The sequence below is a fragment of the Melanostigma gelatinosum genome, assembly GCF_949748355.1.
Source record: "Melanostigma gelatinosum genome assembly, chromosome: 8".
In the NCBI taxonomy this organism is placed as follows: Eukaryota; Metazoa; Chordata; class Actinopteri; order Perciformes; family Zoarcidae; genus Melanostigma; species Melanostigma gelatinosum.
The window spans coordinates 14,216,445-14,242,632 of record NC_136641.1 but is presented as its reverse complement, the minus strand read 5'-3'; the positions used below and the strand labels follow the sequence as shown (position 1 = coordinate 14,242,632).

Genomic DNA, 26,188 nt, shown 5'->3' with positions numbered 1-26,188 from the left:
CATAACGTGAGTTACTTTACAACACTGAAGACGAGTGAACACTTATATTAACGACATGTTTTAAAGAAATAGCACAGTTTACAGTTGGGATAACTGCTCTGCAGCGGTTCTCTAAAGTTGACCGATCTATAGCATCATCCCCTCGCCTCACACACTTAATTTAACACTGGTTGAACTCATGTTGCTCCTTCGCTGTCCGGTGCTTTGCCTTCACATATTATGTTGCTGACCGATAGAAAGCCTTGTGTACTCACCTTGTGGAGTAATATCTGCTCTTCTACAGCATCCTCTCTGAGACAGCAGGAGGTGTTCAGACTTTCTCTGGTCAGATGCGAAAGCAACGCTTGGGACATCTGTTTCAGACGACTTCACTGTCTCGGGGAAGGGGGCGAACTTAATTTGTCACATAAACGTATTTATTTGCAAACGAATTTAGATCTTCTATTCACTTCAATGTATTAGTTACCTTATATACCTGCTCAGACATCATTTGTTTTCACTAAAGTAAGTTTGAAACCGGGAGAAGTATAGTTAGTGTTGCCGGTGATCTCACCGGATTATTTTTAAATGGTTTGGTCCGACGCTGCTGACTCTCCAGACACGCTCTGCGTATTTACACAGCACGCGACTCACTGAGGAGGCTTTTAATTTGAAAAGAGCCACAAAAGAAGAATGGCCGGAGGGAGAGACAAGTTGTGATAAAACCCAGGACAGCTGGTGAGTAGTGGTGAACAAGACCACACTCAATCCTTCCCTCAGCCATGATGGTAAAAAAACGAGCAAAGTGTGGTGATGAGCCACACATCCATCCAAGAAACCTCGGGTGTACTTTCGATTTCTGACTCACTTACTTTCTACTAAGCTGTATTTGGCCTACTGGCCTTTGGAGATAGTTTATGAATTATTGGATGATTTGGCGTTTATTTATTTTGTTTATTCTCTATCGTATCATGTGCAGTGGTTAATAGCAGGCATATATTGATTACTTTTTTCTTTTTTTCAGTTTTTGTTAGATTTGTTTATGAGATGTGGTACTTAAATAATCTAAATGTGATTCTAGAATAACAGGCTATTTTACTCCCTGACTACCCCAAATTTCTCCAGTTCTTTAACCAGGCCCTTGGGTATTCCTAGCCTACGGTATATATCCTTAAGAAGCCTCCTCCAGATGGCCTGTGCTTTCTCCTCTCGTCCCGTGATGGAATGAAAAGATCAGCTAATTAAACAAAGTACCATATCCATGTGAAAGAAGCGTGAGCGTCCTCAGGGAGAAGAGCTGCATGCAAATCAATTCCCAGTGCTTTGAATTGTGCCCAACAAAACAACACATCTCTGCAAACCATAAAGCCTTTATTTCCACAACACACGGACACACTACAAATCTAAACTCATGACAGAAACAGATACATAAACATGCACATTTGTGGGGGATTTCTATGAATACAAAAGAGTTCTGTTTAGAAATGTTAATGATCGCATAGAGGATTATGTGGCCCTTCCACCCTTTTTATCCAGGAGGAAGCATGATAAGTTCAAAAACAGTATAATGACCATAAAAAACTTAAAGAATATCCGTCCTCTTTCCCTCAACAAACGTTGATCCACGTAGTTATGAATAAAAAACAAGTACTCCACTCCGTCATCAGAACTGTTTCAAAGTTTTAAGAAGACATTTCTAAATATGTGTTTCTTGGTATGCATGATTTAAATTCTGATATTTCAAAACGTAATGTTAACTTCACTAAGAGATGTGTGTAGTGAGCTGGTGCCTTTGTGATGTTTTTATAGCCACACTCAGCAGACAGTGAACATGTAGATAGGGCCTCAATGGAGATGCAGCAGGGGCTGATGGGAGCCTCGGGGCCTCACTGCTCAAATGTTTGTGTCCGTCTCAGGTTGTCCTTCACACGGACAAACTCTGGGATCTTCTGCTGGTTCTCCCGCTGTCTGATCTCCTCCTGCTCATACTGAGACATGAGACAAGTCAGTCGTTCATCCACCACATGCACCATCCAGTTAGTCCAGAACAACAGCTTGCTTTACCGTCGCAAAACCCAAGTCAACGAGGTTTGAATAGTATGTCGGCGTAAAAACAGTCCGATTTATAGATGTTGCTGTTTACTATTTTATATACAGTTCGTTGTTGTTTTCCAAAGAGGTCGTAACCTTTGCGAAGGGGTCACAAAAAATCATGATCAAAGCGGTAAGAGAGAAGAATAAACAAGTTCTGCTACACACATTGTTTTTAATTTGTTGGGCTTTTCTATTCTATTTTTCGAATCTTTGTTTTTTTCTGAAATATCACATCATTTGACCTCTTTGGGTGTAGAACGGTAATTTAAATTAAACCATCTGAAAAGTTTAAAGGGGAAAAGTCTCGTTGGTTGACCTGCTAACAACTCATAGACGTCTGAAAAGTGAAATGGGGCCAAACAAGATGCAACTCTTTTATAAGGGGCCACAAGCCAAAAAGTGCGGGAGACCGTTTGATCTTTAACAATGCATTGCATTTTTAAACATATGTTTTTTATATGTAAAATCTAAATTTGAAAATTCCCCAGTATGTACAGCTGCATACATGTAGCAGAGAATTAATCACAATATATTATGAATTAAGCAAATTTCCCTTTGAAATGTGATACTCAAGCTAAGTAAAAGCACCTCAAAGTTGTACTGAAGTGCAGTTTAGTAAATGTACCTGTGTTTGTTACCTTTCACTACTAATTTGGCCCTTAAAATGTGTGTTTGGGCCAAAGTGAATTTATTTGTATTACATAATTCCTTTTTGAATCAATGAATTACTCTCATCTGTTTGTTTTGTGCTTCTTCTGACCTCTTGCATCTTCTGTTGCCTCTTGCGGAGCTCCGTCTCCAGATCTGAGGGCCGCCTCTGAGCCATCTCCTCCTCCCTGTGCAGCTCCAGTCTGCGCTGCTCCAACACTCGTGTCAGCTCCGGTTTCTCCTCCAGCAGCAGACCCCTGCGTGGTCAGTCAGAATCAGTACACAGACAGTCCACCCTGCTTTGTTTTACATGTCGACCACATTGAGATCAGAGAGCGGAGGTGTTGTCAGTGTTCAGCCCTCCTATACCGTTTATGGCTGAGCAGCAGCTCCCGGTGCAGGTTCTGGCAGGTCGGTGTCTCCACTGAGGAACCGTTCAGCTTCCTGGGCTGAAGGCCCTCGTCACCGCTCCAGTCCGCTGTGGACTGGCGGAACATCCGCGGGCGGCCAACAGAGGTCCCTGAGAAACCCCAAACAACTCATATCACTACCTGTTCACTTTGACTTTTAACTCTATTAACTCAAATCAAAATCAATCAAATCCTAGAATAGATAAATAGAAAAATGTGTCACTACTGCCATCATGTATGCTGTTAATGCCACATTTCAGTCACAAAGTAACTAGGGAAATTAATTAAACAGGGAAAAAAACACTTGAATAACAATTTGAGTAAAAACAATTCAATTAATCTATTGATCAAATGGACAAATGGATTGGTTGATCCTTAAAATGAATGATTTGTCTATTGGATTCATCAAAAAGATGAATCAATCAAATGTTTGATTGATTGGAAAATCAATCTCAATTAAATATACGAATCATCAGTATCATCAACTGTTATCGATTCAAGTTTAGAATAGTGCATTACTATACCTTTTTTGTGATGTCCGTAATCTGGTATCTATTGGTTAAAAAGTGTGAAGGAATAAAGAAGAAGAGACACCCTGTTAGTAATTCATCAAGTAAATGATGTCACAGCCACTAGCGGAGCCAGACTTGTTAACATTGATGTATTAAAACGTCTTTTTTTATATTGATCTTAACCTGATGGGGCCGTGTGTATAATTAGATGCTGTAAGAGCAGGAAGTGCCTGCTGTGCTGCTTAAGCAGGTCAGCACAAAGGTGACGTAACACTTGCGATGTAGGTTTGGTAAAACATGACCAAAGTTCCACCAGTAATGAAAAAGGAAAATAATATAGATATCTGTATTTATTACACACATAGCGTATAAACAAGAGATCAAAACTTGCCTTGACATCCTACTGTAACACAATCAGACAAAGACCTCTGCCACACCCACTGAAACCAGATAATCAGGACCAAAGGATCCAATTGAGCAAAGTAACAGATGGTAGATGCTGCATGTTGTAACTGATGTAACTCTGCCTCTACGATTCTTTGAGCTCAGAACTGAATTTGGGATTGTGTCTTTTACTGTTCCTGTCTCAGACATAAGCCTCCAGATCCTGTCCCTCCTCGCCCGGGCTCCTGCAGAGAGTTTGAGCTGGCGGATTGATTTCTGACCTGATTGAAGCCATTGTTCCAGTCAGAGCCTGCAGGGCTGGAGTGGGTTCCAGCTAAATCAATAATCTCACAACTCCTCCGTCTCACTGAATTGTATTGTCACCAGCTGCCTCTCTGAAATCATTGTGTTTGAAAAAGCTTTCAATATGGATACAAAACATTGTTGACTGCACTTCTCACCTGAACTAAAGCAGTTTCATAAATGAATCGACTGCATTGTTGTTGAGCATCTAATTAAATAATGTTGATCATCCTGTGATTCTAACTTGAAGAGGGGTGTAAAGTCTACTGGACATACGGAGTTCAAAAATCAACCACGACTGTGAACCCACTGAGGATACACTCACACAGACCAGACGTTGAGCTCTCACTCTCTGTGCCAAGAGTAAAGGTGGAAGAAAACAACTCACTTTTCTTGCAGGTGACCCCTCCATGGCAGGATGGTGGAGGTCCACTGCGTCAGTAACAGTGTTCCTGTTTTGGTCCATTGTTGTAAGAATCACACCTCCTCACATGGTCTGTCTGTTATCTGTTTCTTTGCTGCATCCAAGTCCAACATAGTGTTGTTGATGAGGCATCCTCAGACTCAATGTGCTGCCTAGCAGTAGGCAATAGTGGTCATAGACACTGAAATCTTATTACGCCATTCAAGATTACCTCACAACCCCCACAGGGAATAGGACGCTAGATTAGCTAATTGCCGCAGACACCAATGCAGCTTAAAACCGACCTAACACGGCACGATGACAAGTTGACTCCAACAACAAATGCTTTCAGGCAAACCAACATACTGTTTATAGTGTGAGGCTTATTGCTTGGAGACATACAGTTTATGTAAATAGATTCAGGATAAAAACTTTTTATTTGTTTACCATATGAGTATATATTTTTTTCTGAATCGTTCTGGGGAAACAAACTTATATATGCATACCATGAATTAGACGTCATTATTTACATCCACAATGCAGTTATGACTATGATGCTGTCACATTTACAATCAATTCATTTACAAGCATCTTGCAGGTTACATTTTTTTACTAAACAGCCATTGAAGAGTTAATGAAGGATTTTACATCTTTTACGAGACATAGTAGCACAAATTCAGAGGAAAAAGTAACCGTTTTGAGCAGTGCTCCTAAATCAGCTTTTTTATTGTTATAAAAATCCCTCTTATGTGCTGTACAATAACTTATTGTGTTTGTCTTATTTATATTTCCTCATGTAGTTGAGCTGAGAGCATCTGTTTCATTTATTTGGAATTGACTATAAACGTCATGACAACATAAACTGTGAAGGCAGCAGAAAAGTGTTAACCATACAAATATAACTTAATCCTAATATCATGTTTTTTTACTACATTAATCCTTTTATATTATTTCATAGAGGCATACTTACATTATTACTTGAATTACTATTTATCTTACTCAGTTTTGACTATTGTATCACTTATTGCGTGATCAATTATACATTTATTCTATGTTCATATACTTACTTAACTGTAAAACTGTCATTTATTTTAATAATAGAACTATAGATAGTCAAAAAGGGAAAGAAGGAACGGTCTTTTCCACTGACGGCCACATGAGGTCGGTATACCACTGTGATCCTGCTTTCAATGTCCCATGATGCCTTGCGGCTTTTTACTTTAAAGCTGACCCGGAAGTTCCTCGTGCTTCATAGTATGAGTGGGTTGTGAGTGGCGTGTTTGTGTGAGCGTTTGGTCGAGTGAATGAGGTATGATTGCGTGTGAGTGTGTATTTCTGTAAAAATCTACACAGTGATCTTATTTGATCTGGTCTGAGTTTGGCTCTGCTCAGATCAGAAATGATAGGAAAAACGCTCGCGAGCCTCCATGGCGATGAACAGCGGGCGAGATGTTTAGGGCCTCCACGCTTCATGTTGTGGTCAGAGGTGATGAATTGATCAGATATACTAGTTCTGGTTGTGTTTGGGTTCATCTCAAGCGTCACCATGGACAATGAGTATAGAGGCGATTCTGATCTAACCACAACTGAGAAGCAGCGAGAGGCGACCTGATTGTTTTAAACGGACTGCATTCTCCTCACGAGACACTCGTTGCATGCGACGAGACTGCTTGTTTCATTGTTCCAAAACAATGATGGCGGTTTACTCTTTTCACTGGAATTGTCCGAACGTGTACTGCCACTCGAAGGTGAAAAATGTCTCTAAAGTAAAAGTGATGTGAAGTGATGCTCAGTTATCTCGCACCCTTTCTTTTCTCAAATAGTGGGAACATACCCAGTTTCCAATTCAGTATTAATACATGCAACACCCTGCGATACATCCTACCTTAATAACCTTTTTCTAATATTTTGTCCACCCGGTTAACAGTAGACAAAACAAATACCTCGCAGTATAATGCAATTCAACAGCACCACAAACTATTCTCTAATATGATCATGAAGGTGAATCATTACCTCTCTAAAGTAGTTGCTTAAAAACAACACATGTGAACACACAATGTCACATCGGGCCTGGGAACCAGGGGGAATTACATGGATGAAACTAATGAACATAATAAAACAAACAAAAATGATAGATTTTCACCATGTGGTTTGTACCGTATTATGTTTGGCTCTTTACTCAAGTAGTTCTTTGATAAAGATATCCAAAGTTATTGGAGTCAGTCTTTTTATTTGTGTTCCTTGTCTGAAGAAGAACCAGTGATAATCAAAACGTCCAGTGGCGCATTAAGAAAACGTACACAATAAAATTGCACAATAAAAATACAATATTTGTGTTTCTTTTACAATTATCAAGGTCCATAAAGTAGATTGGTTTGTTTATATAATGAAGGACCAGATGACAAAGTTTCTTTTTACTCTACAGAACTCACAAAAATATGCGATGTCCTAAATCCTGGTCAAACCTCCCAAACCCATGTTTTACAGGACATATGTGGTGCAGGATTCCAAAAGAAAGCCCTCATATTCTAGTAACAACACAATATGTATCTCCTGCAAACCAAGATCTGCCACATTGTGAATTACAGCTTAGTTTTTTTTAACATGAATATAATTGTTTTAAACAAGCATACCGTATGTTCTTTGATAATATTACACAAGTGAGAATAGCAAACAAATACCATACGAATTGGTAGAGGAGATGTTTTACTTCTGAGGCTGACTTTTATCTCGCGATAACGGTAGTTTCTGACGATGACGCCACTCTGTGTGTATACACGTGACCTCTTTCGTCCAATCGCCTTCCAGTGAACACTCGGCGAAGCGCGCGAGGGCGAAGGTTTATTTTGCTCGGAGAGCTCGTCTTTTAGTCGCTATGGCTTCGTCCAGCAAAAAACGGCGACAAAGTCACGTCAACAGCGGCTCACAGACCTCCAACAGCGTAGCGAACCTTTTCTCAAGCAGCCAGACGGGCGCAGTCGGAGTAGAGGGTCGTTTTGTGGAGGGGTCCATACTTCGCCTCACCATGAAGAACTTCCTGTAAGTCACTGCACCTGAGCTGTCAACTAACAACACAGACCAACGTATTTTAACTGTTTACAGGGTGTCACAGACCCCGATGATAACACTGCATATATCTACCTTGTGCTCTCACAGGACATATGATTACTCGGTGTTGTATCCCGGACCCAATCTCAACATGATCGTTGGAGCCAATGGAACTGGCAAGTCCAGCATCGTGTGTGCCATCTGCCTGGGTCTGGCTGGAAAGACTGCTATCCTGGGCAGAGGCGACAAGGTAAACACTGCAGCACCATAAACCTCTGGTAGATGTACTCCGAACACGAGGCCTTAATTACATAAGAGCAGTGAGTAAATACAAGACACTATATAAGTTTAACCCTCCTGTTATGTTCGTTTCTTAGGTGCAGCCATTATGTTCCCGGGTCAATGTGACCCGGTGCATGTTTAATCATCCAAAAGTTGTCAGAAACCATAAATTCCTAATTTGTTACTTTGTAGATTATGTTATTACATTGCAGGTGCTTGTGCTTGCAGGTGCATATCTTGTGTCTGTGACAAGGCACCCTCTGACCTGTGGATGACCTCTGTTCCCTTTGTGCACCATGATCACTCCTGTGCTGTTTTACTATTTCACCGTTTCGAGGCTCCCCCATGCCACTTCAAAAACCAGCAGGTGTCTGTCTCTGCGGGAACCTCGGCAAATGTTGTTGGAACACAGACAGTTCTCGTGACAGTGTCGAGGTCCCCCTCTGTCACCACTGTCCTATAAAAAATGCACACAAATATGGCCAGTTTCAAGATTCCCTAAAACCACCATTTTCCTTGATTTGACCCACACTGGTAGATCTAAAATCCATGTCACGATACGGGTCAAATTTGACCCGAAACAGCCTCAGTGTACAAAAACTTGTAGCACCTGTTCAAAAGTATACCATTTTAAAAGTCATCAAATTTCAGGCTAAAATAATGACGTTTAGGGTATTTTTACTGCCGTCAAAACGGGTCAAATTTGACCCTAACAGTATGTAAGGGTTGGGCAAGCAGAAGAAGTTTCATAAAAAAAAAGTAATTACAAATATTTTTTCTAGATTTTCAAACTTTGAAACCGGTCAATTTGACCCGCAACATATTCTATCTTTTTAGCGTATAGCAGCAGCATTATGTTGTTTGAATGTCTTTCATAATCATGTGATGGTTTGTCTTTGATCCCTGAACAAAGGTCAAGCAGTCAAATTGATATACAGTTAATTACAATTCTTACAAAACTAAATGTTAATTGTTTCTCTGCAGGTTGGGCTCTATGTGAAACGCGGGTGCAATAAAGGATTCATTGAGATTGAACTGTGAGTTATGTGAAAGAGTTTGCAGACACACAGTGTTACTTGTATATTTTTCCCCCTCGATGTGTCTGACAACCAAACTCTTCATTGTTATTCCAGGTACAAGACCGGTGGTAATCTAGTGATTAACAGAGAGATCCACGTGGAGAACAATCAGTCGCTGTGGATGCTGAATGAAAGACACTGCAACCAGAAAGCAGTGGAAGAAGAAGTCAAGGTGTTGCAAATCCAAGTCAGCAACCTCTGCCAGTTTCTGCCTCAGGTATGTTTGTGTCTAATAGACTAACGGCTGCTGAAATCCCCCCTCCCCCGAGGTGTTATGGAAGAATTTTACCTCACAACAAGAGAGAAGGCCGGAGCACATGTGTCTGGCTGCCTTGTGCCGTCGTCACACACGCTGCAATAATAACGCTACCAAGACTGGTTTACAATTATAAGGAATTTAATTCCACTGATGTAAGCACGATTACAGTTATACATTGGAGTATATACTCCCATGACATATTAAAACAATAAAACCCCATTTGCAAAAACCTCAACTCAGCTCCTCAGGTGAAAAACGCGTCCGTCGTCCGAGGGCCATGACACAGAGAGAGGACAAAAAGACTTGAAATTAAACCTCCCACCTCTGTTCGAAACACCTCCTCTTCCATTCATCCCGATTCCTATTGGCTAACTTCCAGGAGTGTATTCGGCTGTCTGCCCCTGAGTCTACTAACACATTCAATGACCGTCAGTTACGTTTTAACCCCATCTATAATAATCCTTCAAAATGAAAGTTAAACTTCTGCAACTTGGCAGAAGTTTCATGCTTCTGCATGTTTATGTTTATCTTAATTATGCATTCCCAAAACCCTTATGATTATGACTAATTATGAATTATTAATTATGAATTATTAAACACTTTTATTATATCTACTAACTACAGTTTTTTGCTCAAATTTCTTACAATTCCCCCCTAACTCACAGTTCACTGTGAGTTAGCTACTCAAATGTAGTTAGTTATTCAAATGTCCCTGGAGACCTCCCCCCTACTCAATCCAGGGAGAGGCTCCCTATCTATCTAAACAGAGGCAAACAATTCATGCACACAGATATCATTTCAAGTATTTCTGTTCAGTTCGTTTCAAGATAGAGTGCGTTGAAAGTCACTGCCTTCCATGTCTTGGGGCTGGCAGGATCAGGATACAGCCTGTAGGCTAGAGAACACATACTGAGAAGCCTTGACTGTTCTTTTACACGACAAAATTACATTTCTTAATCTTTACACCTTAAAATCCCTTTATAACCCAATTAAACAAAAAATTTAAATCTCCAAATACTCATCCAAAACAATCCGTCTATTTTCCAAACTTCCAACATCTCACTGGATGTTTTAGAAGTCCATCTGGGCCTTTATCAGGTCCTTCAGGATCTCCGAGAGGATGGTCAGGAACCGCTCGTGAAGTCCCTCTGGTGGCCTCATCTAGACTGTGGCCATCAGAAGCTCCAATTCGTCCTCATCCTCGTCACATAACTGGTTGCCTGGACTGGTGTCTGGCTCATCGGTGAAGCAATAAACCCCTGTAGAGGTCCACGGATGCAAGGGAACCCCCATCCACAGACAACTAGGCGGTCTATGATGACAGCACACAGAATAATTACGATTGCCAAAAATGTATGTTTTCACTGGCCAAGCATACTTCCCAACCAGTCGGTGAATGGATCAGTGGCACCAGAGTTGTCTGCTAGCTCTAGGCTGAGTGCTGTCAGTCCCTCCAGAGCCCTGGTCACCGATCCATCAGGAGCTGTGTTATTTGGAATGAAAGTACAGCACGCAGACCCAAACATCTGGCACACGCCACTTTTCTCTGCTAAATCATATCTAATGCCATTCTGTTCTGCAAGGTCATAAAACTAGTCTTCGCCAGCTGTGCATGCAGTCCTGATATGGCGTCACTGGTGAAGTTTACTAAACGCTGTTGGTTATAGTAAATGTAGTTGATCCAATCGACATTTTTATTAATCGTCACCCTCTGAGAGAAAACAGATTCTAAATCTGCTGCTATTTGATTTCTGGCTTGAAAGTCATTAGACACCCCCCTTGGCAGTCTTATGACATCTTATGTACACTTGGTCATCAAAGGCTCCCTTCGGGCCACCGGCATCTCTTTTGGATCTTCTGTTAGCATGTGGGCGTGGAGAGATGAGTTCTCTATAAGTTGCATCAGTGACAGGCAGGATATAGAATGACAATACAAGTTGCATCAACGCACATCTACTGGTCCAATCTTTAGGCTGGATTGGATATATGGTTCTTCCTCCACCCCACCATCATAAATCAGCTCTAGGTGCTGTCTGTCTTAACACACTGTTATATAGATAGTTGCTAGCATTGTGACTGTTGCTACAATTTGCAATAATTTGCAATAATACTACCTACATTGGGCCCTTAACGGTATCTGAGACTATACAATCAAATGGACCCTCTGTAACCTTGAACAGAGGTGGGGTATTATATTATACAGGTGGGTAATCTCAGTGTAGCCTCTGACAAGTGTGATGGAGAGGCAAAGTGTCATCAGTAAACAGAGTTAAAATACAACTAAATTCAGGACTTATGAGTCTGAATCTTGAAGGAACTGGTGTTGCTAGGGGTTGCTAGGTCCTGATCACACAATACAATCTGTACTACTGACTTGAAGCCGTCTATTGTACCCACCATAAATTCCCATCTGCCATTCCAGTTTCCACCCCTTACCTCATTCTCTGCGTCAGTCGTATGTCGAACCTGGTCTTTTTACAGGCTTAACAATAATCCTAATGAGCCCTTGTGGGGCAGGACTATCAGTAGCCTTTCCCTGTATTACGTAAAGTCCTCAGTCAGTCAATTTAGGTAAGTCTTAAAGGATTACATCTACCCACCCCCTTTGTACACATCACAGGCATAATATGATAACAGCTTCCCATACTTATGTGTGGCAGGCCCACACTCGTCAGTTATGATGCACACGGTTTTGGACATCCACCCGTAGGTGTGTTCATACTTGGGACTGGAAACTACTTCACAGAAGTCGAACTGGACCGTTGATGTTGTACCTTCTTTGAACATAAGAGTGAGAGTTACATTTTCATAGGTGAGTGTCGTCAGAGAAGCCTCTCTACGTGGTCTAAGATCGGTTTGATTAGCTACTGAGGCTAAATGTCGAATCCTGATGTAGTCATGCATGTGATCTGGTTCCTGTCTGTGGTTAATTCCACATACTAAGAGGGAAGCTACTGAACTCAGGAATAAAATAATTACAGACTTCCATAACCCACTGACCCTAGAGTCTCCTACAGGACGCCCTCGCTTAAACTGTGGGGAAAACGTCATCTTCAGTACTGTCTAAACCCCTCTTTTGAGGTGTCTTTGGCTTCAAATTTTCCTGTCTGATGTTCAATCCTGTCTCTGCGAGTGTCTTACTCGTTACCTTCGCTGCTGCACAGTGAGTGAGGTGGTGCCAAGTCGCTCCCATTTTACCTTTTCTGCATGTGAGGTTGCCAATACTACCTCCCATGGACCTGTCCACCTTGGTTCACTCCACCTGCGCTCGTGGACTTTTATCCACACCAGACTGCCTGGTGACACGTCAGCCTGCTTCCTTTCGTCAGCTGCTGCTTCTGCGTTTGTCACCTGAGAAAACAACACTCGGCTCATGTTAGTTAGAGCTCCCGTATATTTCTCAATTTCTAGAGTTAGCAAGTCTAGTTGTGGTTTATCATGACGTCATTAAATCTCAAAAATTGTGAGTAGCACCTTTACTGAAAACTATTCTAAATGTGGATCTACAAAAATGTTTGACACCTTACCATAAATGTTTGACACCTTACCATATCTCCCCTTCACCTCGATATCTCTGCTGTAAGGGATCACATGGCAACCATCTATGTATCTTGGCTATACAGTGAACCTCCCCATGGTCCTGGTGACAGCATGGGCATCTGTTGATGTCTCACGGGAGGAGGTCCAGCTGGACCTGGTCGTAGGTACTGCTGATGTTGTGGTGGGAACGGAGCATGTTGTGGTGCTGCATTGATCTGTCTTCTTCTTCTTTTATGTGGGCAATCTCTCACCCAATGACCTTCTCTCCCGCATACGTAGCACTTCCCTCTACCTACAGGTCTTTCATACCTCCCTCTGTAGTTACCTCTCCCTCTGTTGGATGATCGTGCATGTCCTCTGCCTCTATAATGTGGTGGAGGTTGGTAGTACACCACTGTGGGGGCCGGTTCTGCTGGATTTGGTTGGTATGAGGTCGGGGGTGCAGCTGGATATTGGGGCTGTTGTGAGGCCTGAGCCTTGGCTACGGCCATCTGTTTCTTGGCCAGATGTTTTCTACTTATTTCTCTGTCGGCCGCCGCTATTTGAAGTTTCAGCAGCCGCCGCGTCATTCTCTCCAGATCTTCCTGTCCTCTTGTCTCCTCAGTTAGATGTCTCTGGTTGTAGTGAGTTAGGTGTTCCCTCCACATGGCATCTTCCATGTTGCTCAAGCCTACCACTCCTCCCAGCGCTGTCTGTACTGGTAGGGGCAGGCCCTTCTGCACAGTGTGTCGCCATACTACAGTGGTGGCTTCATTGCCGTCATGTCTCCCCCCTGTGGCCTCATGCCACTCTTCTTCAGCTCTTTTTAGATACCGATGCAGCTCTTCTTCTGGTTTTAGCTTCAATCCACTGAGGGAAGTCATGTTTGGCTTCGTGGGCCAGATGCTTCTCATAGTTTCCCAGTAGATTCCTCGGAAGTTGTCGAATGGGGTCTGGTCCACTCTGCGGGCCGTTCCCGTTCCTGCTTCTAGGGCATTTAACTTTATTGTCCCCTCTGTGCGGATAATCATGGCCCGTATGTCTCCCAGTGCCAATTTATCCGCTGCCGTGAGTTTTTCAAAGAGACGGATCCAAGGGCTGGCTCCTCCTCCCAGCGGTGGCAGTGCCTTCTCCAGTGTGTCCATGTCTCGATGTCCCCATGGCACATACTCCGCTTGTCCGTTGTATTTCACCAGCAAGGGGTACTGTTGGGTCTGGGCTAATGGTGGCATCTCACCTTTTACAGGATAAAGACGTTCTCGACAGCGTTCTGGTGCCTTCCTTTTCCTGTTGAACCGTCTGGGAAGTGGACAACCTCCGGCTGCTCCACTTACCTCTTCTCTTCTGTCCTCATCAGTGTCGTCAAGGGTGTCATCATCACTTGTGGCTGCTCTCTGTCTGTTTCTGGGTTTTGGGAACACATAACCGTCTGTCTTATACTCACCACTCCCCATCTTCCACTCCCGTTTTATCTTTTTTCCTCTGCACCCCATTTGACCTGCTTCGTCCTGGCAGCCCCCTGGAGTCTCCACGTCCATGTCCCCCCTTTATTCTGTACACAGGTGCCCGGAACTGCGTTGTTCCTGTAGTCAGTAAAGTGAGTCCGAGTGTGGAATCTCCCCCCTTGACAACTCAGATTGTGGGGGAACAGAGAAACAGAGACAGCAGCAGTATATTTTGTCCAATAAATGCTCTAAATGTGCTGTGCAGTGAATCAGCCTGCATGTGACATTCTAAACACTTTACCATAATAGTTAACGTAACTTGCTGTAACTTTCTAAATCCTTCAATCGCATGTGTTATGTGGGTGTGCGTGGTGTTTGTCTAGTTTCTAATGTGTGTGTTAAATGTACACACTTGTCATTGAAGTCAAAGTCAACTCACCCTCTGTGCTGTATGGTGTGTGGCCGCTGACTCCAAAACTGGGATCCGCTGCTCCACTTCCCAGATCTGGACCCACTCAACCACGCACCTTGACTAAAACCAACACAAAACTGCCAAAAATTCAGCAGTAAATGTTAGCATACGTCTGTAGTGTAAGAGAGGTCAACGATCTCTCAAATATGTTTGCGCCGTCCGTGTCAAAATTGATTCTTAGGAACGATGTAAAATAGTAAATGTACCAAAATTAGTCAATACTGGATATGTGAAGGAATCTCGAATCCAAAATTGAAGCTAGAATTCCGAAATCAAACTCAACATCTAAATCAGAATCACAATCACAATCCAGTTCCAAATCAGAATTCGAAAGGTTTAAAATTGGAAGTAAAATGAAATTAAAAAACAATGAATAATTAATCAATTAAATATTAAATTCAACTTTAAAAATCAATAACTGTGTTCAAAGATATTCAATCAGAAATACCAATGCAAGTCAAACTGTTGAACTGCACTTACACTCTGGTCTGCACAATAATGAATCACAATTAAGTTCAAGAATTGAAGAACACCTGAAACCATTAATCTTTGTTAAAATGCTGAATTAAAACCAAAGTCAACGACTAAAGTTATAATGCTTAATGAAAACTAAGGTCAGGATATAAGCTCACAGCTCTTAGACAATGAATTCTCTGAAAAATTTACAGATTCTAATAACTTCGCCGAACCGGAAGTTACCCTGAAACCGAACCGGAAGTTGTCCTGAAACTGGCTGTGGTAACGAATATGCTAACCGCTATGCTAACGACAAAAAACGGAGCTTCTAATAAAGCATACGCACACACAAGTATCACCAAAATCCCACACTTTAATTCCACTCATACGCCTTCTGTCTCCTCTCTCAATCCAGCAGTTATTGTCTTTACAAGCACTTTTATTTTTCATACAGAGTACCGCAACACCGGAGCTACACGTAGCTAGCGTTAGCTCCTCACGGCGGCTACAGATCATGTAATGTTATACCTCATTTTAAACGTATTTCCACGCTGCTAAAACACAGACTAGACACACGTATTATTGGACTTAATGTCCGTTTTTTTAGTAACCTTAAATCCTCTGGTTTAACCAGACCCTACGATCGTCGTATATAACCTTTCACCCAGTGTGTTCTCACAATCGTATCTCCCCACAACGCTATCGCCAACACGGCAACCACGCACATGACAAGACACAATTGTTACCGGACTTATTTATCTTTTACCCACCCGAACGTCCTTTAATATCTTGCATTCAAAAGCCTCCCAGCACCCCGCGGCAATCTTACCTTTTGCAGACTCGATTCCCGGCAGCAGTGCCTGGCTGCTTCCAAAGCTACCGAAGCTGTCCTGGCTCACCAGCTCCTTCTTGTCAGTGTCTTTATTCCATTTTGAACCACACCATCCAAAACTCAAACTCTAGGCAAGGCCGGCGAGGTAATCCGCGGACATCTGGCTCTGTTAGTGCAGGAATCCCCGACCCCGACGGTCTAACTCCTTACCTATACCGAGCAGTGTTGGTCCGCCACTCCCAAAGAACACGCAGTTCGGCCTATCAGGGCTGCCGCCCATCAACGCTTATCGATTCAACGCTCCCAGTCCTCGCAGCTTACCAAACGCTCTGAATCTCAGTATTCACTGAACTAGTCCCCTCTGCTCACCATGCTAGTATACTTCAGACTGCAAATCATAGCTTACCTCAGTGGAACGAGGCCTCCTTGGAACGTCCTCACCGGCACCTCAGAGCTAGCTGCTAGCAACGCTAGCCAAAGACACTTCCTCTAAATTTCCTACAAAACTAACTCACAGATTTCATGAAACGGCTCTGCCTACCGATATGATGGGCCCAGGAAGTGTGTTTGACCAGTGCAGCCTTCAGCCCACGCAGCGAGGCCGGTAAGGAAGTCCCATCTGGGGTGCCAAATTTGTTATGGAAGAATTTTACCTCACAACAAGAGAGAAGGCCGGAGCACATGTGTCCGGCTGCCTTGTGCCGTCGTCACACACGCTGCAATAATAACGCTACCAAGACTGGTTTACAATTATAAGGAATTTAATTCCACTGATGTAAGCACGATTACAGTTATACATTGGAGTATATACTCCCATGACATATTAAAACAATAAAACCCCATTTGCAAAAACCTCAACTCAGCTCCTCAGGTGAAAAACGCGTCCGTCGTCCGAGGGCCATGACACAGAGAGAGGACAAAAAGACTTGAAATTAAACCTCCCACCTCTGTTCGAAACACCTCCTCTTCCATTCATCCCGATTCCTATTGGCTAACTTCCAGGAGTGTATTCGGCTGTCTGCCCCTGAGTCTACTAACACATTCAATGACCGTCAGTTACGTTTTAACCCCATCTATAATAATCCTTCAAAATGAAAGTTAAACTTCTGCAACTTGGCAGAAGTTTCATGCTTCTGCATGTTTATGTTTATCTTAATTATGCATTCCCAAAACCCTTATGATTATGACTAATTATGAATTATTAATTATGAATTATTAAACACTTTTATTATATCTACTAACTACAGTTTTTTGCTCAAATTTCTTACAGAGGACAGCCAGTCTAACTACCGTAGTACTGTCACATTGTAGGATATTTGAATAGTGCAGGTGTCATATGTGTGAATGCTTTTTAAATTCTAGATTGCCTTAAATGTTACATCCAGTATCACTTTCCTCACTGTTTTTTTCTGTTTCCTGTTGGTGTGGCTGGTTTGTCCTGACAGGAAAAAGTGGGAGAGTTTGCCAAGATGTCCAAAATTGAGTTGCTGGAGGCAACTGAGAAGTCAGTGGGACCACCAGAGATGTATGAGTACCATTGTGAGCTCAAAAACTTTCGCAACAAAGAACGAGAACTGGAGGTAAACATAATTGTCAAAGAATGAATGCATTTCAAAGAGTCGTAGAAAATAAGAGTTTTTTGATTGCTTCTCTCCTTGAACACCTCTGTAGAATTCTCTTTTCTCCTGTTTGACTGGCACCACACAGACGTTTTTAACAAAACAATGTCACAGTTGCTCCATCCATTATCTAACTTTTTACCCATATTTAAAAGATGTAAAGGCACCATTGCAAAAACTCGGGCTCTTCTAGGTTTTTCACGGTTGTTGGTGATTTGTTTCCCTTTTAGAACACTCTGAAGGAGAAGGCCAGTTTCCTGGAGAAGACCAAGCAGAGGAACGAGAGGAACAAACATGATGTGAACCGTTACTACGAAAAGAAGAGGCATCTGGACATGATTGAGTTGCTTGAAAAGAAGAAACCGTGGGTGGTGAGTGATGGAAATGAAACACTGTACTAGAGCGAGAATAAACAAATGAACACAGTCAGAGTTTAAACTGTGTTAAGCAAACTGTATGAGCTGTGATTCTTTCCCTCTGATATTAGGAGTACGAGACCACCCGTAAGGAGTGTGAGGGCGCGAAGAAGGAGCGAGACGCCGCCAAAAAGCAGCTCTCTGCCCTGAAGCAGGCGCAGGCGCCCATGCTGAGGAAGATCCAGCTGATTGATAACCAGCTGAAGCCCACTGAGGCACAAATAAAGGCGAAGGTGAAAAATCTAATGTTATTACTCTGATGGGTGTAAAGCAGGGATGGACAACCTTTTTCATATGAAGTGCCATTTTTTTCAATTTTCTTGTTAATCAGTGTGCCTTAACATTTCGTTTAATTATGACACCACATCAAAATGTATATCCCCACCGTACCTATAATTAACTTTCAAAGCAACGTTTAAAAAATGATATATGAATACCTATACTGTATACATTTACTCGACTAACCTTTTACCACAATTCAGCGAAAAAGGCAATGAGTACTATCCAATCAGAGGCAGTGTGGGGCGGGTCTTTGCTGCATGCAGGTGGGGGGGGGGGGCAAACAATCAAGCTATCATAAATATTAAGCTGCGCAACTACCAATGGCTGTGAAAGAGGCAATTTCTCTTTTACCAAAAACTCTTTAGCATATTTATTGCACGTGTTCCATTGGTTAAACTGTGTGTGTGTGTGCCTAAGGTTCCATATCCTGGTCTACAGTTTGACAGCTGCGTCTAAATGAAGAAATAGGGTTGATAAGTTATTTTTTGTAGTTTACTCTGAGTTAGTACTTATGAGTGTGTATCTGTGTAGCTCAGAGGTCTAGCCATTAGCTCTCACTGATCCATCGAGTGCTCTTGAATGGTTTTATGGAGAGCCTCTCTGGGCATTTATGAGGATTTCACATGAATTGTAAGTACATTATAAATGAGAGCATTATGCTGCCCACAGAAACGCATAATAAAAAGGTTAAGGCATTTTTGAGCGGCACATTTGAGAATCCCGCCAGCTATTTACATTGTAGTCTGGGTTTATTTCTTAAATACATATCTGCTGAATGTGAAGGAGTAATTAAGATGAATTAAAACCCCTTTTTAGAGCAGGCTTAATGTCGTCATTAAAACGAGAGGATCGGATTGTTGATGGTTTTCTACAGTACAATGGATACTGGAATGTAATGTTTGTGATATCATCATTACGCAACACAGGGATAATCAATGAAAATGTAGTTCTAGCCCATTTACAGAAAAACACGACAAAAAACAAACGGTTATGCATCCCTGTGGTGCATTTTTTGAATTTGCATCAGCATGTAAACCATTTACTGGGCAGATTACACGGCCGGCATCTCATCATTAAGAGATTGAAGCCTCAATGGAGTCATCAACAGAGAACACAAACACGAAAAGACAACAAATTCAAACCAAAATGTAGTGAAGATCATGGGAGCTGCCGGCCGCTACATCTACACCTGCCGCCGTTGGCCACAGCAGGTGCCTTCATGAGTGTTAATTGTAAAAAGGAATGTCATTTTTGTGTGAAATGGACTCCTGACCAGCTCCCTTGTTTGACCGGTGAAGTGACGTTGACCGTGTTATTTTTATTTCTTTCAGACTGTCGCCATCAAAGAAGCCTCTCTGAAGTGCAAACAGAAACAAGAACAGTTGGACCGAAAACATAAAGAGGTGAGACTCTGAAAGAGGAGGAAAACCTACAACAAACATGCCACTCTACACTAAATGGTCTTCTGTCTGGGATCCTGCCCCCGAGAACGTCCTCCTTTTGTATTTTTCACGGTTTATATCAATTTGTTATGTGCTTTAAGCAGTTACAGTAAAATATTTCCAACATTTTTTTAATTATATCACTTAATTAAAAAATAACATAATCCTTGTTTTGCATCAAGTAAGAAGTGATGATAGAGGACATTTGAACGACATGATTATGATACATTCCTACTACATATACTCTATGTCGCTGACTTTTCATGTGTGCTGTCCATGAGGAACGATAACTCTCCCTGTTCCTCTCCACAGATAGAAGATATTAAACAGACGCAAAGGCTGAAGCAGATGGAAGAGGAAGACCACCAGAAGCGAATCAGCAACACCAGACGGACCATTGATGACTTGAAGGCAGAGCTCGCCAAAGTTGGCGACCAACCTGATGTGACTCCGCGGATCAACGCTGTCAACGTGGAGCTGAGGACCATCCGGGAGGAGAGAGCCAAGGTTGAAGGAGAGAAGGCCGACCTACGCAGGGAGAAAGACAACCTCTATGCTGAGTCCAAAAGTGAGAGTTTACCACAAACTACGCAGCGTCCTCTGAAACCAGTTTACATGAACACAATCTAATTATTTCACATAAAATGCTGCTAGCATAGGTACCAGTGTCAGTCCTGTTCAAAGTGAGTAGATTGCGTTTATTCCTTTTAATTGCCAGTGTGGGTGAGAAAGCTCAACGACATGAACAACCTGATGAATGCCAAAGAGGAGAAGCTGCGAGGACGCCACAGGGACACGCACACTGCCCTCCAGTGGCTCCGAAAGAACAGAGAACTCTTTGCTGGAAACGTCCATGAGCCCATGATGCTGGTGGTGAGTCCTCGTGAGCCACGTGATAACACTTCATTTTAACCCCACACCGTTTAGCTTTTATAGGCAGAACATAGGCATTGAATACATTGTTTATAAGACACTGTATTGTGGATAAACCCTAAGTGTATATAAGAAGATATTAGTGTTTCTTAACAACTAAGACTGCTGTATAAGAATTATAAAATAATTGACACTGTACATCACTTGGAACACTGTCCTTATATCTGCGTAGAACTACAGTGTACAGTGTATTAAATGTTCTTCTCTTAGCGGTGATTCTTCACAAAACGTTTGAAAAATCATTGATTTTCTAGTTACTATTGTGATTGTGGTGCTTTTTGAATCCGTTGCATAGCCCGCATGGTAATCCTTTCCGCGTTCTTCAGATCAACGTGAGAGATCATCGCTTTGCTAAGTTCGTGGAGAACCACATCTCATTCCACGATCTGCGGGCATTTGTCTTCCAGAGAAAAGACGACATGGAGAAGTTCATGTTAGAGGTCGGTGATTGTCCCGTTGATTCTGGGAGGAGGATGAAAATCCCTCTGAGTGCAAAGTGTCAGACAAATCTTAACTCTGTGTGTGTGACATCCAGTTTTTGCCATCCCAAATTTAAAAAAAAGATTTCATCTTACCCGAACCGCAGGTCCGTGATAAGATGAACTTGAAAGTGAACTCCATTTCTGCTCCGGAGGATTCGTGCTCGAGGCGGCAGCCGTCCCGAAATATTGAGTCCCTGAGGTGAGAGGAAATGAATGGCACTTGAGGCGTCATGACTTATATAATCAGCATCAACACGTGAAGTTTGTCTGTGAACATTACTTTTAAAGTATTTCTCCGTACATCGTCATGTCTTCTTTTCTTTCTTATTCATAGGCGTTTTGGGTTCTTCACCTACTTACGCGAGATGTTCGACGCCCCTGACGAGGTGATGAGTTACCTCTGTCACCAGTACAAAGTGCACGACGTTCCTGTGGGCAATGACCAAACTAAAGCCATGATTAAAACGGTACGTTCTTCTCCCCACATTCTCTAAGTTCTCACAACAGCAGAGTGTTAGAGACGTGAATGTTATTTACAATTTTTTGGTGAACTTTAAGGTCGGCTTTCGAGATAAGTGGTGTAGGTTGAGGCTTGATATGTCAGTGAGGTCTGTAAAAAGGCACCTCCCATTAAAACCATTGTTATTTATTTTGACCTTGTGCCTTTTTAGAGCTGTTAGAAAGTGGCATTTTTCAATTTAATTTGATTTTGATGATAAATGATTCCTTTTGTTATGTCCCAGCTGGACCACTGAGGTTCAGAGAACCTGCTTGGAGTTCATAGTGTTTCACACTGACCTCAGTCTTTGTCTTGTCATTTTCTTTCTCCCAGGTGATTGAGGAGCCCTACCTCAGGGTGTTATACACAACAGAGGAGAGGTACACATTGAAGAGGTCCCATTACTCCAACAAGATCAGCACCAGTAACTCTTCAGTGCACCCTTCCCAGTACCTCACCATCACTGTGGATGCTGAAGAGAAGCGGCTGCTGGAGCAGCAGATGAAGGTAAGGCAGAGAAACAGGAACAGATTTGGAAGCCTAGCCCTGCACTTTTGTTTTTAACTTCAACCTTTCAGAAACCTGATACCTTGAGAAATATAGTTTAAGACATCTCAATATGTTAGAGTTTAGCTGAGGCAGGAGTTTAACTGTTCACCTCCACTGTGACTAGGCCTGTGAGTCGAAGTTACGAGACATCGATGAGCGGGTAAAGGCCCTGCAGACAGAAGCCGCCACACTGGATCGCCGTGATAACGAATTGTTGGCAGAGAAGAAGCACCTTTCAGAAGTAAAGGGCAAAAAGAGGCAACTGGAGCAGAAGATCAGTACGAAGCAGGACAGGCAAGTCCATCTTGAACAGTTAAAAGGCCAAACAGGCACAGAACGTTTCCCTCTGTAACGTGTAATATGTTGCCATATACTGGATGACTTGATGAGTACATTGTCTCTGTTTCCTTCCATGTGTTTAGTCTGAGGCAGATGGAGCACAGTGTTATTGACCTGCAGAAGATCGAAGAGGAAACTAAAGAGAAAATTGCGGCTGTCAATTCCCAGAAAGTGTCCATAGTCGGACTGTTCATGGTCGAAATGAAGGTATGGATCAGTGACCTTAGAACTAAGGAGCTGTATATGACGGTTGTGCATTTGATAGCTGTGGTTGCACAACATTTAGATTTAACACTGGTACTTTTCTCTTTCCCTGCATTTACATGCTTCTGTCTTGTTCTGACTCTACCTTCTAGAAGACATCATGTCAAACTTGTATTGTTTAATTCATGAATTCTCTGTCCTCTTTGACTCCATCTTTCTTGTCTCTCCCATCGTCGGTAGCTGAGATCCAAGCTGACCATGGAGAAGGTGTACCTGGCTTTGCAGACGGTGGGTCTGATGGCTGAGAAGTCCAAGCTGGAGAATGATTGTAGAGACGGCATCTCTGAACTTAAGACCACTGAGGTGAGTGTTTCCCTCACACTTGTATATACATCTGCCCTGCTGTGGTGTCCGTGATATTAACTCCTGTATTTTATGGCGTGTTCTTGCAGCAAAGATGCAGCCATCTGGAGCAGAGGAAGGTGCAGCTGACGGAACAATGCAAAGGCCTGTTGAAGAGAGCAATGTCAATTTGCAAGATGCACCCTAATGAGTCATTACCTGAAGACCTTCGTAATGTAAGCGTTTATCACAGTGTTTACTTCTACATTCAGTATTATATCACTGGATAAAACACGCCTCATCACTTTCTGTGGAACATTATCCTTATCATGTGGTCCTGTCGCTGCTGTGGAAGCCTTTTGAACGCAAAGTATGATTAAAATTGGTTTGTAAGATATTCATGGTTCTTGTTTTTGAATGCAGGCTTTCAGCAAGCTGCCTGACACACTGGACGAGATCGATGCCATGCTGAATGAGGAGCGGTCCAGAGCTGAGTGCTTCACCGGCCTCAGTGAGAATGTAAGCGGAAGCTAAAGTTATTCAATCTCTACAGGAGGCTGTGATCGGGCCATATAAGGCTGTTTTGTTGTTATTGTTGACTTTATCCGTAGCAATTTCTTTATTGTTGGCTTTCTTGCTTTTTTTGGCCAGCAGTTGTGAGTCTGAATACATTGTGGCCCCTCAGAGTGTGAATGTTTCTCATGTTGATTCTCTTGGAAGGTTGTTGACGAGTACAACAGGAGAGAGCAGGAGATCAAACATCTGGAGAAAGAGCTGGAAGACAACAGCACCGCTCTAAACGTCTACCGACAGAACATATCAGAGGTACGTGATTTGTGACTGCAGGGATTCCTCTGGGATGTTTGGGAGATTTGTGACAGCCTGGTCATCCTTTTGTTTAACTGTGTGAACAGTGATTTCTGTATTTGTCTTCGTAGGCTAAGGAGCGCTGGCTGAACCCGCTGAAGCAGCTGGTGGAACAGATTAATGACAAGTTCAGTGATTTCTTCCGCTCCATGCAGTGTGCAGGAGAGGTTGATCTGCACTCAGAGAATGAGGTAAATGCTGTCTCACGCGGAACAACACACACACACTCTAAGCTCTAATATAACTTATGCTCTTTTTTTATTTGTATTCAAGATTTTTAATAATTACCCTGTTAAATGCTGTCGTTCATTGCAGGAGGAGTACGACAAGTATGGGATCCGAATTCGGGTGAAGTTCCACAGCAGCACTCAGCTCCACGAGCTGACGGCCTACCATCAGAGCGGAGGAGAGCGCAGCGTCTCCACAATGCTCTACCTCATGGCCCTGCAGGAGCTCAATCGCTGCCCCTTCAGAGTGGTGGACGAGATCAACCAGGTAGTGCTCTCTCTCACTCATACACACAGACACACATACAACAGCTTTTCTTCTGTGAGAATATGAACATAAAAACAGAGCTGCAAAAGTAGCATGACCTGCCCTGAGTCCGGGAAAAGAGGATTTTTGCACTTGTCCCACATTTTAGGATTCATGAGCCAAAAATGTGCCATGCAGTGGGATGCTGGGATGTGCTGGGATGTGACTGATGCTACTTCTCTCTTCTCTGCAGGGAATGGATCCTGTAAATGAGAGAAGAGTCTTTGACATCGTGGTCCGCACTGCCTGCAAAGAGACAACATCCCAGTACTTCTTCATAACACCCAAAGTGAGTGTTTGTACCTTTTTAATGAGTTTGTTCAGACCATAACAAGAGATTCATACCACATTGTGTGTGTTAGTACATATACTGTCATCCACCTCTACAGTTCCCCTCAGCTCTACAGAACAGTTTAACACCTTTCAGAGTCATTGTAAAACACTTTAAAAGCCCACTGTTTATTACCTACTCGGCACCAAACAGCAGACAGACACAGTTAGCAACTAGCTGAACATAGCAGAGAATTCAGCTATAGAGCCAGATGTTTCCCTCAGGACTTGGAGACCAAAAACATTGTTAAAAGAATAACAATAAGCAGCTCTTTGTTTTCTATATACAATATGCTGTACATATGAACTTAAAAGGTGATGACATGTCAGTGTTGTGTTCTCAGCTTGTTTCTGCTACCCTCAGGAGATAAAAAAAAAGTTATTGCAACTGTAAAATGTTTTGTGTGAATCTGTATATGTGTGTTATTATACAACCCATGCGCTCTTCATTTGAACTGAACTGAACTTTTGCTCCTGCGGTGTTTGTCTTCAGCTGCTGCAGAACCTTCAGTACGCTGACGAGATGACTGTCCTTTGTGTCCACAACGGCAGCCAAATGCTTCCCCCCAAAGAATGGGACGAGAAGGCGTTCATCAGACGATCTCTCCAAAGAAAACCCCGGCCATGAACTCACCATTTCACCTTCCCTGTTAGAATTCAATTATTTTGAACTGTTGGAATGAAGCTGATGTTTATCATTAGAAATAATTTCTGTTGAGCTGTTTTATTTCACATAGAATTTACAACATGAAGCTTGGAAAGTGAATGTTTTAGTTGTTCTGTTGAAGTTCATCAATATCGACCTGTGGTCCCTAGAGACTGTCTCCTGCTTGAGCCTGAGGTGGAGACAAGAGGGGTGCATTCCAATTCCTTGCCTTGAAATATCGTTCAACAGTTGAATGTTTTAGTTGTTCTGTTGAAGGGTTTTTCACAAGCTCAAGATTTGGTCCAAATTGGATGGATATTTATAAAACAGATGTACTAAAAAACAGAAATATTCATTAAGTGTATTTGCTGTTTTGTCATTTGCACATTTTTCTACTTTAATAAAATATTCTGCTGTGTCTGTTTTAAACGTGCATTTATTTAGAGTCTGGTTCCTGGTATGCTTTGCGTGAATACTGCTTCATCACACAATGCAGTATGAAGAAGGTAATGATATCTTTACTGGAAAAAGATAATAGTTATATGAACAACTTTTTGCATTCAAAATAAGTTAAATTTT

The 26,188-nt window shown here is 42.4% G+C and overlaps 2 protein-coding genes across 2 annotated transcripts; one reads left to right on the top strand and one right to left on the bottom strand.

Annotated features, from left to right (window-relative positions):
- Nucleotides 1-1,865: 1,865 nt before the first annotated feature.
- Nucleotides 1,866-4,742, bottom strand: LOC306781424 (protein FAM107B; the record flags this gene model as incomplete). Its single annotated transcript, XM_079274278.1, has 5 exons — nt 1,866-1,967; nt 2,834-2,978; nt 3,091-3,241; nt 3,656-3,683; nt 4,719-4,742. 5 exons carry the CDS (start codon nt 4,740-4,742, stop codon nt 1,866-1,868), a joined length of 450 nt encoding a protein of 149 aa, XP_079130404.1.
- Nucleotides 4,743-7,586: 2,844 nt separating this feature from the next.
- On the top strand, nt 7,587-26,017 carry smc5 (structural maintenance of chromosomes 5). Its single transcript, XM_079272931.1, has 24 exons — nt 7,587-7,772; nt 7,890-8,031; nt 9,048-9,100; nt 9,197-9,359; nt 17,571-17,705; nt 17,975-18,115; nt 18,232-18,393; nt 19,774-19,845; nt 20,197-20,452; nt 20,603-20,757; nt 21,144-21,257; nt 21,404-21,498; nt 21,634-21,766; nt 22,132-22,305; nt 22,472-22,641; nt 22,770-22,893; nt 23,131-23,253; nt 23,343-23,468; nt 23,656-23,751; nt 23,953-24,057; nt 24,171-24,290; nt 24,415-24,594; nt 24,827-24,922; nt 25,457-26,017. The coding sequence occupies exons 1-24, from the start codon at nt 7,609-7,611 to the stop codon at nt 25,589-25,591; spliced, it is 3,234 nt and encodes a 1,077-aa protein (XP_079129057.1). The 5' UTR covers nt 7,587-7,608; the 3' UTR covers nt 25,592-26,017.
- The last annotated feature ends 171 nt before the right edge of the window (nt 26,018-26,188 follow it).

Bases quoted from the DNA above. Each gene is read 5' to 3' on its own strand.
- smc5 (XM_079272931.1), top strand. From the start codon at position 7,609: ATGGCTTCGTCCAGCAAAAAACGGCGACAAAGTCACGTCAACAGCGGC. The intron at 21,499-21,633 runs GTGAGAGGAAAT...TCTTATTCATAG, and splicing joins CGAAATATTGAGTCCCTGAG to GCGTTTTGGGTTCTTCACCT. The intron at 22,642-22,769 runs GCAAGTCCATCT...CCATGTGTTTAG, and splicing joins ATCAGTACGAAGCAGGACAG to TCTGAGGCAGATGGAGCACA.